General features: G+C 34.3%; 1 protein-coding gene across 4 annotated transcripts in view; it reads left to right on the forward strand.

The window, feature by feature from the left end:
- LOC131044736 (uncharacterized) overlaps positions 1–7531 on the forward strand; it is a 173008-nt gene extending 165477 nt beyond the window's left edge. The window contains exon 8 of one of the 4 annotated variants that reach the window (XM_057978138.2): positions 7020–7531. In XM_057978138.2, the coding sequence (XP_057834121.2) occupies positions 7020–7211 (192 nt within the window). In that variant the 3' untranslated portion in view covers positions 7212–7531. The remainder of the gene's footprint in view (positions 1–7019) is intronic. The other 3 variants (XM_057978133.2, XM_057978136.2, XM_057978134.2) reach the window with 3 other exon arrangements.
- The last annotated feature ends 5974 nt before the right edge of the window (positions 7532–13505 follow it).

Raw genomic sequence — 13505 nt, forward strand, 5'->3', positions numbered from 1 at the left:
TTTAATTTGTTGATTGATGCCCAAGTTTTATGGATATAACTAGTAGGAAGGGGATGCACATGTTGAGGTATTTTCAGAATTCATGGAGAAATATCAAATTGAAGATGAAGAAACGTGGATGAGATTTTTTTAAGTCAATGGATGGATAGGTGAGGAGTTGGTATCAAATCTTTTCAAGGCATTCTTTTGCTTCTTGGAATCAACTTGTGGCTACATGTGAAACATTAGATGAATCAACCTAGGGAGCTAATTATGTGGAGCGTGCACATGGTAATGATGCAAATGGTGAACATGATGTTATTTTCTTGTTTGATCTTCTACCTTCTTTTGTCTCTGTCTATGATTTTGAAGTTGCTATTGATGGTTTGCATGAGGATAACATAACACAATTGTACATGAAGTGACAAATGCAAAAATAAAAGTATGTATAGCCAATGATTTTTCATTTTGAGTGGTTTGCTTATAAGACAATTTGAAGAGTCTAGCTCTTTGCATGAAGTTTGTTGTGATCTAAGTGGTTGTGTTGATGAAGTCTATATCAACATAGGTGATTTTGTCCCTGAGATTAATGTAATTGAATATGAGGCTTTCATTTGTCATGAAGATGTAACCTCTTATAATGGGGATGATAGTGTGCCTGATTTTGAGTTCTTTACTTGGGCCCAACATATGTCTTGTGATGGTGTTGAGTTGAAACAACTCCTCTAAGCTAATGATCGACATACTACCCAAGTTTCTTTTATGCTTGAGCTTCCAAATATCAATTTGAGTTGTCAAAATATGAGTTTCCCTTTGCAAGTCAACACAATGGAGTGGCATACTTTTATATGCAAGGTGAATTGGAGGCATTCTCTTTTTTCCTTAAATCACTTGTGGAGATCAGTGGATATCAAAATACTAGTCTCATTTGTTGTTGAGTTGAGTTTTCAATTGGCACCCCTAGCTGCTATACAAATTGAGAATATAATACAAGGTAATGTGGTGACACATTTTGTGGTTGCCATACAATAGAAAGGTCAATGGTGGAGCAATACTTCACTTATTTGGTGGTAGTCACAGGGTTGTGATTGATTGGAGAAGGTTGTATTTGTTGCAGTTGGGTGAAGGAAACAATTATGGGTTGAGGGAAATCAATTCCTTCAACAATATAGTGTTTGATAAAGGTATTTATGGTTATGTTCATCCTTTGCAAGATCAGTCTACTTTGTGTTAAAATTTTGTGTGATAGCCTTATTGTAGTGTCCACGTATTACATTGTTAATTGGTTATGTGTTTCATCATGTACGTTCATTTGTTATTCCACTTGAGTCAATCTCATTTTTGTTGTTTTCCTTTGGAATTTGGAGAAATATGAACTCTTGTTGTGCCTGCAAAAGGCACGTGTCCCCAACTAGATCCGTTATTGGGAGCCAATCTTGTCATCCTCTTTTTGGCTCAAGTCCCTTCCCTTTTATGTGTCCTTTTCATGATCAATAAAAAATAATTGATTTGAGAGAGTTCTTGATGGTATCATGTTTTTTCTTCATGGATGTAATCATTTACCCAATGTAAAAATCTAAAATTTGGCTGGGTTATGCTTTTCAATTGTTGAAGTTTCAGCCTTAAATCTACCCTTATGTTCCTCTTATCGCTTGCTCCCTTTCATATTTTGACCTTGAAATCTTGCTTAAAACCTTGCAAAATAATTAATTCTGACATTCATCAGGCCCTTGATAAACCTCTTACTCCACTACCATTTTGGCATACATCATCCCTCACCTCTAATTCTCAATCCTTGAAGCCTCGATTATTCCCTTCAAATTTTACCCAAGTGCCCACCTTGTTGACCTTTAGGGTTTCCCTTTATTTCTATTCTTCCCCTTCTCTATCCACCCCATCTCCTTGATCTTTGATGCCTTGTCCTAAAAAATGTTTGAGTGTTTTGGGATTTGGTTATCAGGTATGCATCTTGACTTCTAACTATTTTCTTTGTAAGTTATATTTTCTTCTTAATTGTGAATCCCTAATGTCCTAGTCTTTATCCTTTGGTGATTGGGTTTCCTTTCTAACATCTTTCATATCTAAAGCGTCATCTTACTTCCCAATTCCCAATCCATTTTCCTCACTACTTCTCAAATTCTTCTAATTCAATCAGGTATTGTCCGACCTTTTCTTTACTCCGTTGTCGCTTTTGATAAGTGTTAGAGGTTGGACATGTTGGCAATTGACACTCATCCGATGATTTCCGATGCTTGATTTATGGTTTAGGGTTGTCATTGATGGCAAGAGATTCGATCCAGTGGTCGTGATTCCTCTTATCCAGAAGTAGGAGTTAACTAGTAGCCAATTAATCAGCAAATCGGGATTATTCCAGTGTAGTTTTGGTTCGGTAAGATTTCCAGTGTTTGCGATGATTTTGGTGACTAAGTTCAAGGTGATAATGATAAGCCCGACATTGGTGTAACATTTTGAAAAATTGTTTTGGTCTGGTGTTATGTCTTGTTAGAGATTGAAGCTGACTTGAAGCTACACGTTACATTCTTGATAGTCGACTTGGAGGAGCTCATTTTTTATATGACCAGATATATAAGATTGAATTGGTGATTGGTTTTTGGTGTATTACTGTTGTGGTGATCTGTTTTTGTGCGATTGAGCGCAGTATCACATGCACATTTGATCCCCTGGTGATCTGATAGCTGACTAAGACAGTAACAGATATATTGTAGAGCGAGTACAGTTAGAGATCTTGTGCTTAACCGAAACTCATTATTGCATTGTTAGATGCTATTTCAAAGTTCTTTAATTGTATTTTCTCATTGTAATCAAATTGTAAGTCAGTGAGACTTCCCTAAAGGTTGTAGCCTTTTGGGTCATTGTAATTGAGCAGTGAGCTTGAATGCAAGTGTATTCCCCATCTATGTAATATTTATGTACTCCTGGCCATAGTATATGAATATTGTGCGTCCCAGCTCCACCATGGTTTTTCCCTTTCCGGGTTTCCACATAAAAATTCCAGTGTTATGGATTTGTGGTCTATTTATTGCCTATTTATGTTATGTATTGTTATGCATTGCTAACTGGTGGATAAAGAATAAGTTTGTGAATTTGATTTCTGGCAAAACACTGATTTACCACGCCCCCCCCCTCCTCAGTGTTCCTTGATTCTAACAGGACCCAATGCTTGATCCCTAAGAAAAAGACATGTGGCCTTTCCCACCTATTCCATCTCATCCGACTGAAGAAGGATATAAATGTTAGACTTCAAGGCCAATGCCCAAAAACCCAATGGTGATATGCTCGATGTGATATCACATTTTCTCCTACTTGTTTTGGGGCCTGATTGGTGCCAAGCCTATATTCTGACAATCAATAGATCCTCGGATTGTGGGTTCAGGCTATTTAATGGCAAATCATTGAAAAGGCCCAATAATGTAAAAAGTCACCTTTTCATGAGTTTTGATGGCATGCTTCTCTTCCACTTAATTCACCAACTTGCACTAATGGTGCCCCCTGCCCATCTACCCAAATTGAATGCATATGTTCTCCATCAATTTGGAATACTCATTTTGTGTGTGATCTATCCCTTGATCATTAATTTCAAAATGCTACATTGTTGCTAATTAGGTTGAGCACCCAGGTGTATGTGTTGTGAGTTTTTCTCATTTGAAAAAGGGCTTGGTTCTTTTTATTGGTTACTAGAGGCTCTACAGGTGCAAAAGATTGTCTAAGGCTTCAACTCATGCTATCTCTAGTTGCAAGATGGCTACAGATTCCTTGAGATTGCAAATGAATAAGATGCATGTATAGATATTGTGTAGAGAATGTCTCCATCATTGTTTGTATTCCTATAGGAATTTTTTTAATGATTGTAAAGATTCTTCCTTTCCACATTTGTTGGTATGATTTACAAATGAAATTGGTGAATTTAACAACATTCTGAATATTGCAAGTTTTGTAGTGGTCTTTTGTATATTTCAATTGGATGTGTGGAGTTCAAATGTGGATTACTAAATATGCTCTTTGCATGGTGTTTGTATTGTGATGACATATATGCCTAGATCTCTTATTTTATGCTTCCTCCATGGCTTTCTTTCTTGTTTTTTGTGGCTTTGCAGTGAACTAGATATGCACCAATTTCTTTGCCCACTTGATTGATCTCAAACTATTTTAAATGAAACATTTTCATCAGTGGTTAGTTTAGAAGGTTCTTCATGTGCATCCATGGCTATCATTATAACTAGAGAAATATTGTCAAGTGAACAGTTAATAACTATATCTTATGTGGATCATGCTTGTACAACCATATAAACTATATAGAGGTTGCATGCAATCAATTGTTCTTGGTCCAATGGCAGTCTTTTATACTAAGACATCAATTTGGGTTTGGTTTAGATGTTTATGATTGTAAATTTTGTGTGATTTTAATACTTGTTGAGGTATACCCTTAGGAACACCCTCTTGAGGTTAAGTTGAGCTCGAAGTGTAGGACAAATAACCCACTCTCATAGAGTTGGTCATTACCCCTCTACAATCTATTGATGAGAAAATTTCACTTGCATGATGATAATCTTGGCCTTGTGAGTGAGATTTGGTTCTAGGAATTGGAGTAGCATTTTTGAGCTCCAACACAGGATCTATTCAAGTTCATTTGGAAAGGAACATGTGTTGACTACTACATAATATGAACTAAGACTTAGAATTTGAGATCATTATTTTACTCATAGTTGTAATAATAAGATTATCCATGGGTTAAGTGCATTCCCTTATAATAAATTTATTAAGGAATATAAGTATTATGGTAAGGTTATTTATAGATGTTGAAACAACTATATGCTTGAAAGTACTCGAAGAAAGTATGAATGTGATCCTAGAATGCTATAGTTGGGAAGGTAAACAGTGTTATTGTCACTTATTAGTAACATCAAAACTTAGGTTTATTTGCATGATCATATGAAATTGTACACCATATTCTATCATCCTATTTGAAAATGAAAAAATTATGTGGAATAGTGAGAATGTTTGGGATTAGTTGATGATGTGACATCTTACAATGTTTACTTCAAAGTATCCTACAAAGAAAATATAGCCTAAGAATGCTTGTAATTATGAATTATACTTGAATCATATGGGGTCTTGTACTTGAACTATACGTTATAAATGATTATGGAAAAGTGAAATAGTGTCAATATTGAAAGTTAATTTTATCTTTTTTTCAATCTATTTTGGGAATAAAAAACATTTTACTATGAGAGTATATAGTTATGATTTACATTAAATTGATGCTTATATTGAAATGAGGAAAGATACAAGTTGACTACTATTCATTGTGCAAGGTCTTTATGCTTGATATTTGTTATAAGAGTATTGAAATCTTATGCTTTATTATAAAGGTAAATTATGAACAAGAATCATTGGAATCTAAATCTTGATATGATTGAATATTTATATAGTAAAGAATGGTTTAAGTTATTGTTTGAACACACTATATAATGACAAACTATCACGTTCCTTGAAAGTTGTCTTGAGTGGAATCTTAGCAATGAAAATATACATAGAAGTTTTCATACTAAGGAACCCTTTTCTTGTATTTAGAATATAGTTGATAAAAAGTCAACTTTTATATTGAAACAAACAAATGAGTTATCTCAAGATTCATAGGAACATGTCTCGCACAGGTAGGTGAGTTGGCTTGGGCTATGGGTTTTCTCCCCATGGGTCTCAGGTTCAACTCCCTCCTGGGTTTAAGTGGTGGGATTGCTTGCGAGATGTGGATCCTTCCTCCAGGGACTAGTCTCACCTCAACTCACCTTGTTCATTGGGCTGGGTCACAGGGATACCCTCAGTATCCTAAAAAAAAAATCATAGGAACATAGTAAGATGTAGTTGACATGGATCAAATCCTATGAAACTACTAGGTGATGAAGACCTTTGTAGTTAAAGAGTTAATAGAGGTTTGAGTCTCAATCTATTAAAGACTAGATCTTAAAAAGGGTTAACTTGGGAAGTAAACTTCCTATTATTGATGGAACGACTCCTTAGATCAATTGAAACCATTTTCTTTATAATGAGATTTTTTTAGTGAATTAAAGTAATTAAAACTTGAATAATTAAATGCAACCTTATTCCCCTTAAATCACCATGTTCGAATATGAGAACATGAGTAAACTATCATATGCCCAAAATTAGGACCATAATTTTTCCTATTTAAATATAAATTATAATTAATAAATTTCTAAATGCTCTCATAATATGATTTAAGATCTAATGGTGAATATATTTGGCATGCTATACTTTTACTCTGAATGGTTCAACTCATACATTCACCTAATATATATGTGATTGGCAATTATTTTAAGCATGTTTAAGCCTTCATGATTCTTTTAATTTATACAAATACAATGAGTATACCATGTTATGGATATTTTAGTAGCTCTCTTGTTACATGTGAAATATATTTACAATTGGTTTGGATTCTTTATCCTAACTTGAATCGTGAGATTAAGTACACATCACAATTCAATAAAAGGAAGGTTTCCTAAAGTAGAATAGAGTTGCATGCGTGTTTCCCTTAATAAATGTTCAAGTTGATTATTAAATTACCTACTTAGATTTTTTCACTACATTTCAACCTTATGTTATACTTACATTCTTGCCTAGATCTTCCTATCTAGGTTCACTTATTTAAGCACTAAAGCTTCCTAATTTTGTTTAGGTATACATTGTTCCTTTTACCATCTTATCATATGCACTTGATTTCTTATTAAGTGCTTAGTCCATTATCTTTTAAACTAATTAAGTGTTTTTTATTTTTTTTCTACAGTAACATTGTTTACTCATTTCAATTTAGGCTTTTATTATATCACAATGTTGACTCCATTTGACAAAAGAAATTTACTTGCTCAATTTTGAGGGAACATGTCAATTAATTATTGAACTCTTTTTAGATTAATTATTAAAATATTCTTACAAAATGATGCAAGAGCATCCCCAATTCATTGCAATCTTGCATCAACCAAAAACATTTTCCTTTCTATTTGCAGTTTCAGTTTTCCTTTCCGTGTGTCCCGGTTTTGGCTCACCGGATCCTGTGGAGTTGGATTCTACTTGAAGACTTGATCAACTTTCTTGCTTTCAGACCGCATCGCATTTGGATCACTTTTTGGCAAGATATCACTATCGGTTTCCATGACAGTTTCTTGTTATTGGTTGTTCCTTTGTTACCGGTTGCCTGAGACCTATTCTGGTGTTCTACCAGAACCCATTCTGAAGCTTGCGGAACCTTGGGTGTTGATTTTGATGTTCCTTGGCGTGTAGCCGACCTTTTCCCACGATCTACATTTCATCCTTTGGATTTTCATTCAATCTTTCTAGTAGAAGAACTAAAAATTACTTCAAATGAAACATATCTCCTACGAAGGTTAATTCATTGCATGTGTTTGAATGAATAGAATTGTGTGTTTTTTAATTAAGGGAAACTATTTAGGTTGACAATGTTCATTAGAAATATTTTAAGGTTTTAGCAACATTGATAAGTCAAAGGAACTATCATGATGTAAACTCAGTTATCCTTTCCTTAATAATGAAACACATGAGATTCAGATTTAAAAGTAGATTTCATTCTTAACTCTTGAAGCTAAGTAATAATATTCGTATTTTCATAATATTTTATCTTAATTATAAATGATCCAACCACTTAATACATGTTTAGGAAAATTACATCTAGCAAGAATATAGTGGATGATACTTAAAAGGATTACATGACTTCAATAAATATTTTCAACTCAAGCTATTTAATGACATATTGCGTCATAAATACTAATTATGTATAAACTCTTGCACCAACTAGATACTTTCATGAAACGTTATGTATTGTAGGACCCATTTGTGAACTAGATTTTCATTGCCACCTACATTATTATCTACATGTGTATTAGCATGTGCCTAATAAACTCAATAGGTTAGTATTCCAAGCCTTCTAAACATCAAGCTTATATTTTAAGAAGTATTCCTAATACAAATACAAATTGTAAATTAGGTTAATTTAATTGACCCAACAAAACTATAAACAATCAAACAATGATAAAGGACTTATTAGAACTAGTTTGTAACCACTAAATAATTGGTTTCTATGTTATTCAACCTAATACTATTACAATCAATAAAACAACCCACTTGACATGAACATATTAGTCAACCTCATAAAATCATAATATTTCCAACAATGAAAGTGAATGACAAAGCACATGTTGATGGTGGGATTAGCACAACCAACTCTAAGTGAGTGAAGGTTATCCACTCCTCTTGAAAATCAAGATAACAGACTTCAAGATTCCTTTTTAGGTCACGTCTTGACCATATTGGATAATTGAGTGGCATGTGTGATCTATTTGTTCAAGGAAACTTTTCTAGTAATTAAAATCTATGTAAACTTGGATCTGTCAAAGTGTAATCAATTTCAATTCAATAAGCATAAACACATGTAAGATTTGATGTTTCTAAGATCAATTTATGTAAGGTTTTTGTTGGCAATTGACACTCATTGGATTCATTTTGTTGTCATTGATGGCAACAAGATATGATGGAAGTCATAAATCGGCACTAGGAAGCATATATCGGTAGATACCGTCTTTGGAGCATTCGGGGCTACACCGACACCGGCATCAATACTTCTTTGGAAGCAAATATCAAAGAGGATTTACTTAAATCATTTTGTAATTATTATTGTAAAGGCCAACATTTTTGTAAATGTATTGTAAGCCGACATAAGGCATATCATTTGTAATAGGTATATAGGTCAGTCTGCTAGGTTATTTTTGTAAGAAAATGAGATATATGATATGTGTGGATATAGGAGAATATAGCAGAACTATATGATGCAAAATATATGTATAGAGATCATTTTGTAGGTGAATGCTATATCATGCAATGATCTGTAGATAGCTTGGAAAGCATTCTTGGAGGAGAAGAGATACCAGTGGCAGTTCAGACTTTATGAACTGGTACAGAGCAGAACCAGAACCGGAACTCTATTTGGCATAGCAAATGCATTCTTGAGTTCATTTTCAGTAATTTACTTTGGGAGAAAGCTTGTAGTCAGTGAGGCTCTTTAGTTATGAGGAGTATGCTCTAGGCAGTGTGTCTTCCTGCAAGTGCAGGCCCCTATTATATGTAATATATTTTCATATGGCCAGTGAACTGATATTGTGGGTCACAAATCCCACCGTGGTTTTTCCTCATTGAGGTTTTCCATGTATAAATTCATGTGTTATGGTATTCATTTATGTGGATGGTTTATTTGCTTCTTGTTATAGGTTTATTTGTTTATCGGTATTGTATGGTGGAAAAGTGGGTGAATAAAACTTAAAATGTGAAAATTTAGTTAATACCAGTCCACACACACACACAGGACTTCTTGGTGTAAGCTATGGAGTAACGTAGTATTACTCAGCTTCCCAAGGAGGGTCCCATGGTTCTCTATCTCACAATGTCCTTCAAACCAACGTTTTTGCTCTCAGATCACTGAGCAAAATGGTTTAGGGATAGCAAATATGAGAACGAGAGATGCTTTTGCTAAATTTAGTATGAAATAGATGTGAAGCTATGTATGATGCTAAAAATGCAATAAACTAAATGATAAGATGACGAGATTAGTATGAATACTATCCTAACATGCTATATTTAATCTATGATTGAGCTAAAATGATAAAGGAAGTACTCTAACATGCATATTTAGACTAATTTCTATTCTAAAAGAGGCTAAATGATGAGCATATATGAAATGAAAGCTTGAAAGAATTTGAGCATAAGTGTGATGCTTCAAATTTGAAAGATGATTGTTTTAGATGGAGGAATGAGAGCTCTATTTATAGCACAAACAGGGCAATGGATGGTCAAGATTGAATGGTTTAATCAAGGGCCAAGCTTGAAAGTTGGGGATCCATGTGTACAATTTGCACCAATGAAATGGTGACAAGTGTCAACATAGGATTGGGTTGAGAGAAGAGGTTGGAGGCTTTAAAGGCCTGAGAAGACCTCATGGTTATCTAAAGGCTAAGGGTCAAGTCTAAGTTAGGTTTACCCAATGAATTAAGATCTAATCCAAAGATAAACCTTTGTGCAAATGATTAAGAGATAATCATGGTCAAAGCATTAATGGCCTGATGAGACCTTTGGGTTGGGTAGAGGTTGAGTCAAAACAAATGTTTTAACCATGTGGGAGAGTTTGAATTAACCATTAATGGTTATTGGAGACTTTGGGGATTAAGTGGTTGAAGGTCGGAAGCCTTCAATGGTTTTCAAAGACTTTAAGGGTTTTGGTGGTTGAAGGTTGAAAACCTTCAATGGTTATCCAAGACTTTGGGCCATTTTGAGAAGTGACCTCCCTTTTCTTAGGGATGTGACAAAGTTTAGAGGGGGGTTATGTTAATTAGAATCGATTAGAAGATTCTAGAAGGGATTAGAAAGGGGTTTGGGATTTTGCAAGTGGATGGGGGGATAATAGGATTTAATTGAATTAAATGATTTAATTCAATTTGGTTATAATTTGGGAAATTAAATAAATTAGATTTATTCAATTTAGGATAACTATTTAATTAAATTTGAATTTAATTAAAAGTGGCTAGGGGGATTTAATTGAATAAAATGATTTATTCAATAAATGGGTATAGTGAATTTAATTTAAATAAATTGAGTAATTTATTTAATTAAATAGAAGAATGTGGATAATTTAATTAAATTGGATTTAATTAAATAGAGAAATGAACATAAAATATTCATTTAGGAATATGGTCATTTTTATACGTCTACAGGTATATATATGCATGGTCTAGAAAGTTAAAAATTGTTCATTCCGACAGAACATTGATTCACCACCCCCCCCCCCCCCTCCTCAGTGTTCTTGGATCCCAACAATTGGTATCAGAGCTTGGTACCTCAGAAGAAGTTTAACAGCTTGAGGAAGATCCTGAAACTGGAATCTTTGAACATGGCTATGGAGAAGAAACTTGAGATGGCTCTTGAGGATTATGATGTTGAAAGGATGAAGAACTTGAAATTGCAAGAAGAATTGAATTCTGCAAATGAATTCATTCTTATCTTGCAAGAAAGGTTATCATCTGCTCAAGCCAAGAGAAACAAACTTTTGCAACAACCAAATGATGAGGAGAAAAATGCTCTTAAGGAACAATGTCAGAAACTAAGTCAAGCAAACATGCTCATGAAGAATGAAATGCAAGATTTGACTATGAAGTTATCAAAAGATATTGAGGATAGAAAGAAGAAGGAATATAATCTTGTTATATCTCTAAAAAGCAAATTTGATGAATGTGGTAGATTGACTCATGAAAATAATCCATTGAGAACTGATTTCGCACACTCCCGAAACAATGAACAAGAACTTGAAAGACAAGTAACCATTCTGAGAGATGATCTGACTACTGCAAATGAGTATTCAAAAAAGTTTAGGATTAGCGTTGCATAGTTGGATGACTTATTGAAAAGACAAAGACAGATTGATGATTCTAGAGGACATGGATTTGTACAAGGTGAATGCTTTGGTACTGCAAATGAAGATCAGACAATCGGTATGCAGAACTCATCAGAACAGAGGAAACCGGTAAGGCAATCTAATGCTTATAAATTCAATGGTAGATGTTTTGTTTGCAATAAATTTGGGCATATGGCTAAACAATGTAGAAATAAGGCAAATCAAAACTACAATTTTGTTCCCGGTCAATGCACAAACTACAAGAAATATGGTCATAGATCAGAAGATTACAGAATGAATGTTAAATGTCATGCATGTGGAAATTTTGGACATTTTGCTAATCATTGTAGGTCAAGAAATGATACCGGATATGTCAAAGCAATTCAGAAGAACAATGTTACATGTTATGCATGCAACAAAATAGGTCATATTGCTAAGTATTGCAGAAGCAAGACTCAACCGGTTAATAATGATAAAGATATTGAGAAAGGAAAGCAGAAGATAGATGAAATACAACAAGATCACACCAAGAGATGGGTTAGAAAATTTGAAGAACCAAGTGGAGATGAATCTATACCGGTAACTTCACTGATAGAACAAAGTATTCCTCCACCGACAGGAAATTCCACCGATATCTGAGGCATAAGCCTTAGGAGTTGGCAAAGTCATTGCTAAATTTTGAATATTACCTCTAAAGAGATCTAAGGAGGTCTGGAAAGAGATCTAGAGAATTGTGTTCATCATCGATGAAGGTTCACCCGACACATAACTGTGAAACTGACATCCGTAGGGTTGTTGGTGAAGCATTTATTATAGAAAATTAGGGTTTTATTCGTTGATAAAAGAGGGTAAGTGAATTCATTTTCACTCACCGAGTATTCAAACATTCAGAGCGAAGTAAAGACGAGTCAAGAGCGAGTAGAAGCATTATGAAAAGCTTTTGAACAGTTATCAATCTTCCATCAACATTTACTTTCAAGTTTTTTTTCGACATGCCATCTGAATCTTCAGCTCCTACTTTTATTGGAAATCCCACCATTGTCGAAGTCAAGGATAGGTTAAGGACAGTCTTTAAGGAGGTTCCCAAAATTTCCAAAAAGGAAGACTCTGTGGGAGCATTTTCTAGGGTTCTTGACGGCGTAATGTATGTTGAAGATGTGAGGACATACATTCACTGCACTCTTGATGATTTGGGCAATGAAGACATCAAAAGCATGTATCAATCCGTGATACTGGGGACTCCGCAACCATCAAACCAGAATTCAAAACAATTGAGGATCTAGGGTTATTTGGTATTCTGTACATACCGGAATTCAAAGATGAGGTGTGTTAGATACTTGATCAATCTCAAAGACATTGAGAGGGGGGCGGGTGAATCAATGTCTAACTGGTATATGAAATATTTAAACTTGTTTGCAACTTTACAACCCAAATTAATGTACCGATAAACAAGCAATAAAGAGAAATAAGAGAGACAACATCAATGCACACCATAACACAAGATATTTTGGTGACGAAACCCGATAGGGGAAAAACCTCGGTGGGATTTGTGACCCACAATATTTACTCACTGGCCAATATGAATAAATATTACTAATATAATAGGGACATGCACATGCAGGAAGGCCAACAACCTAGAGCTCACTGCTCAATCACAAAAAAGAGTCACACTGACTACAAAATTGGATGATTAAATCCAATGACAATATACTGCTCAAAATAACATCTACAATGCTTGATTCAGTACCGGTTTAAGCTCTGTCAAATACCTCTACCATAAACCTTTCTTCGCTCTGCTCTGCTCTTATTTTCTCATCAAAATTATTACATCAAAATGCATATACAGATATTCGCTCTCATAATCCACTTGCATTAATCACCTATACATATTTTGCATACCTAACATACTTTTTACATACCTATGTCACTTTCTAAATGACCTATAAGATCTCATACATATATGAGTCTTTACAATACATCATGTCGTCTATACAATATAATTATAATACAAAACAATATAATTTCCATGTCGGCTGGGGTA

Source organism: Cryptomeria japonica, chromosome 3, assembly GCF_030272615.1.
Source record: "Cryptomeria japonica chromosome 3, Sugi_1.0, whole genome shotgun sequence".
In the NCBI taxonomy this organism is placed as follows: domain Eukaryota; kingdom Viridiplantae; phylum Streptophyta; class Pinopsida; order Cupressales; family Cupressaceae; genus Cryptomeria; species Cryptomeria japonica.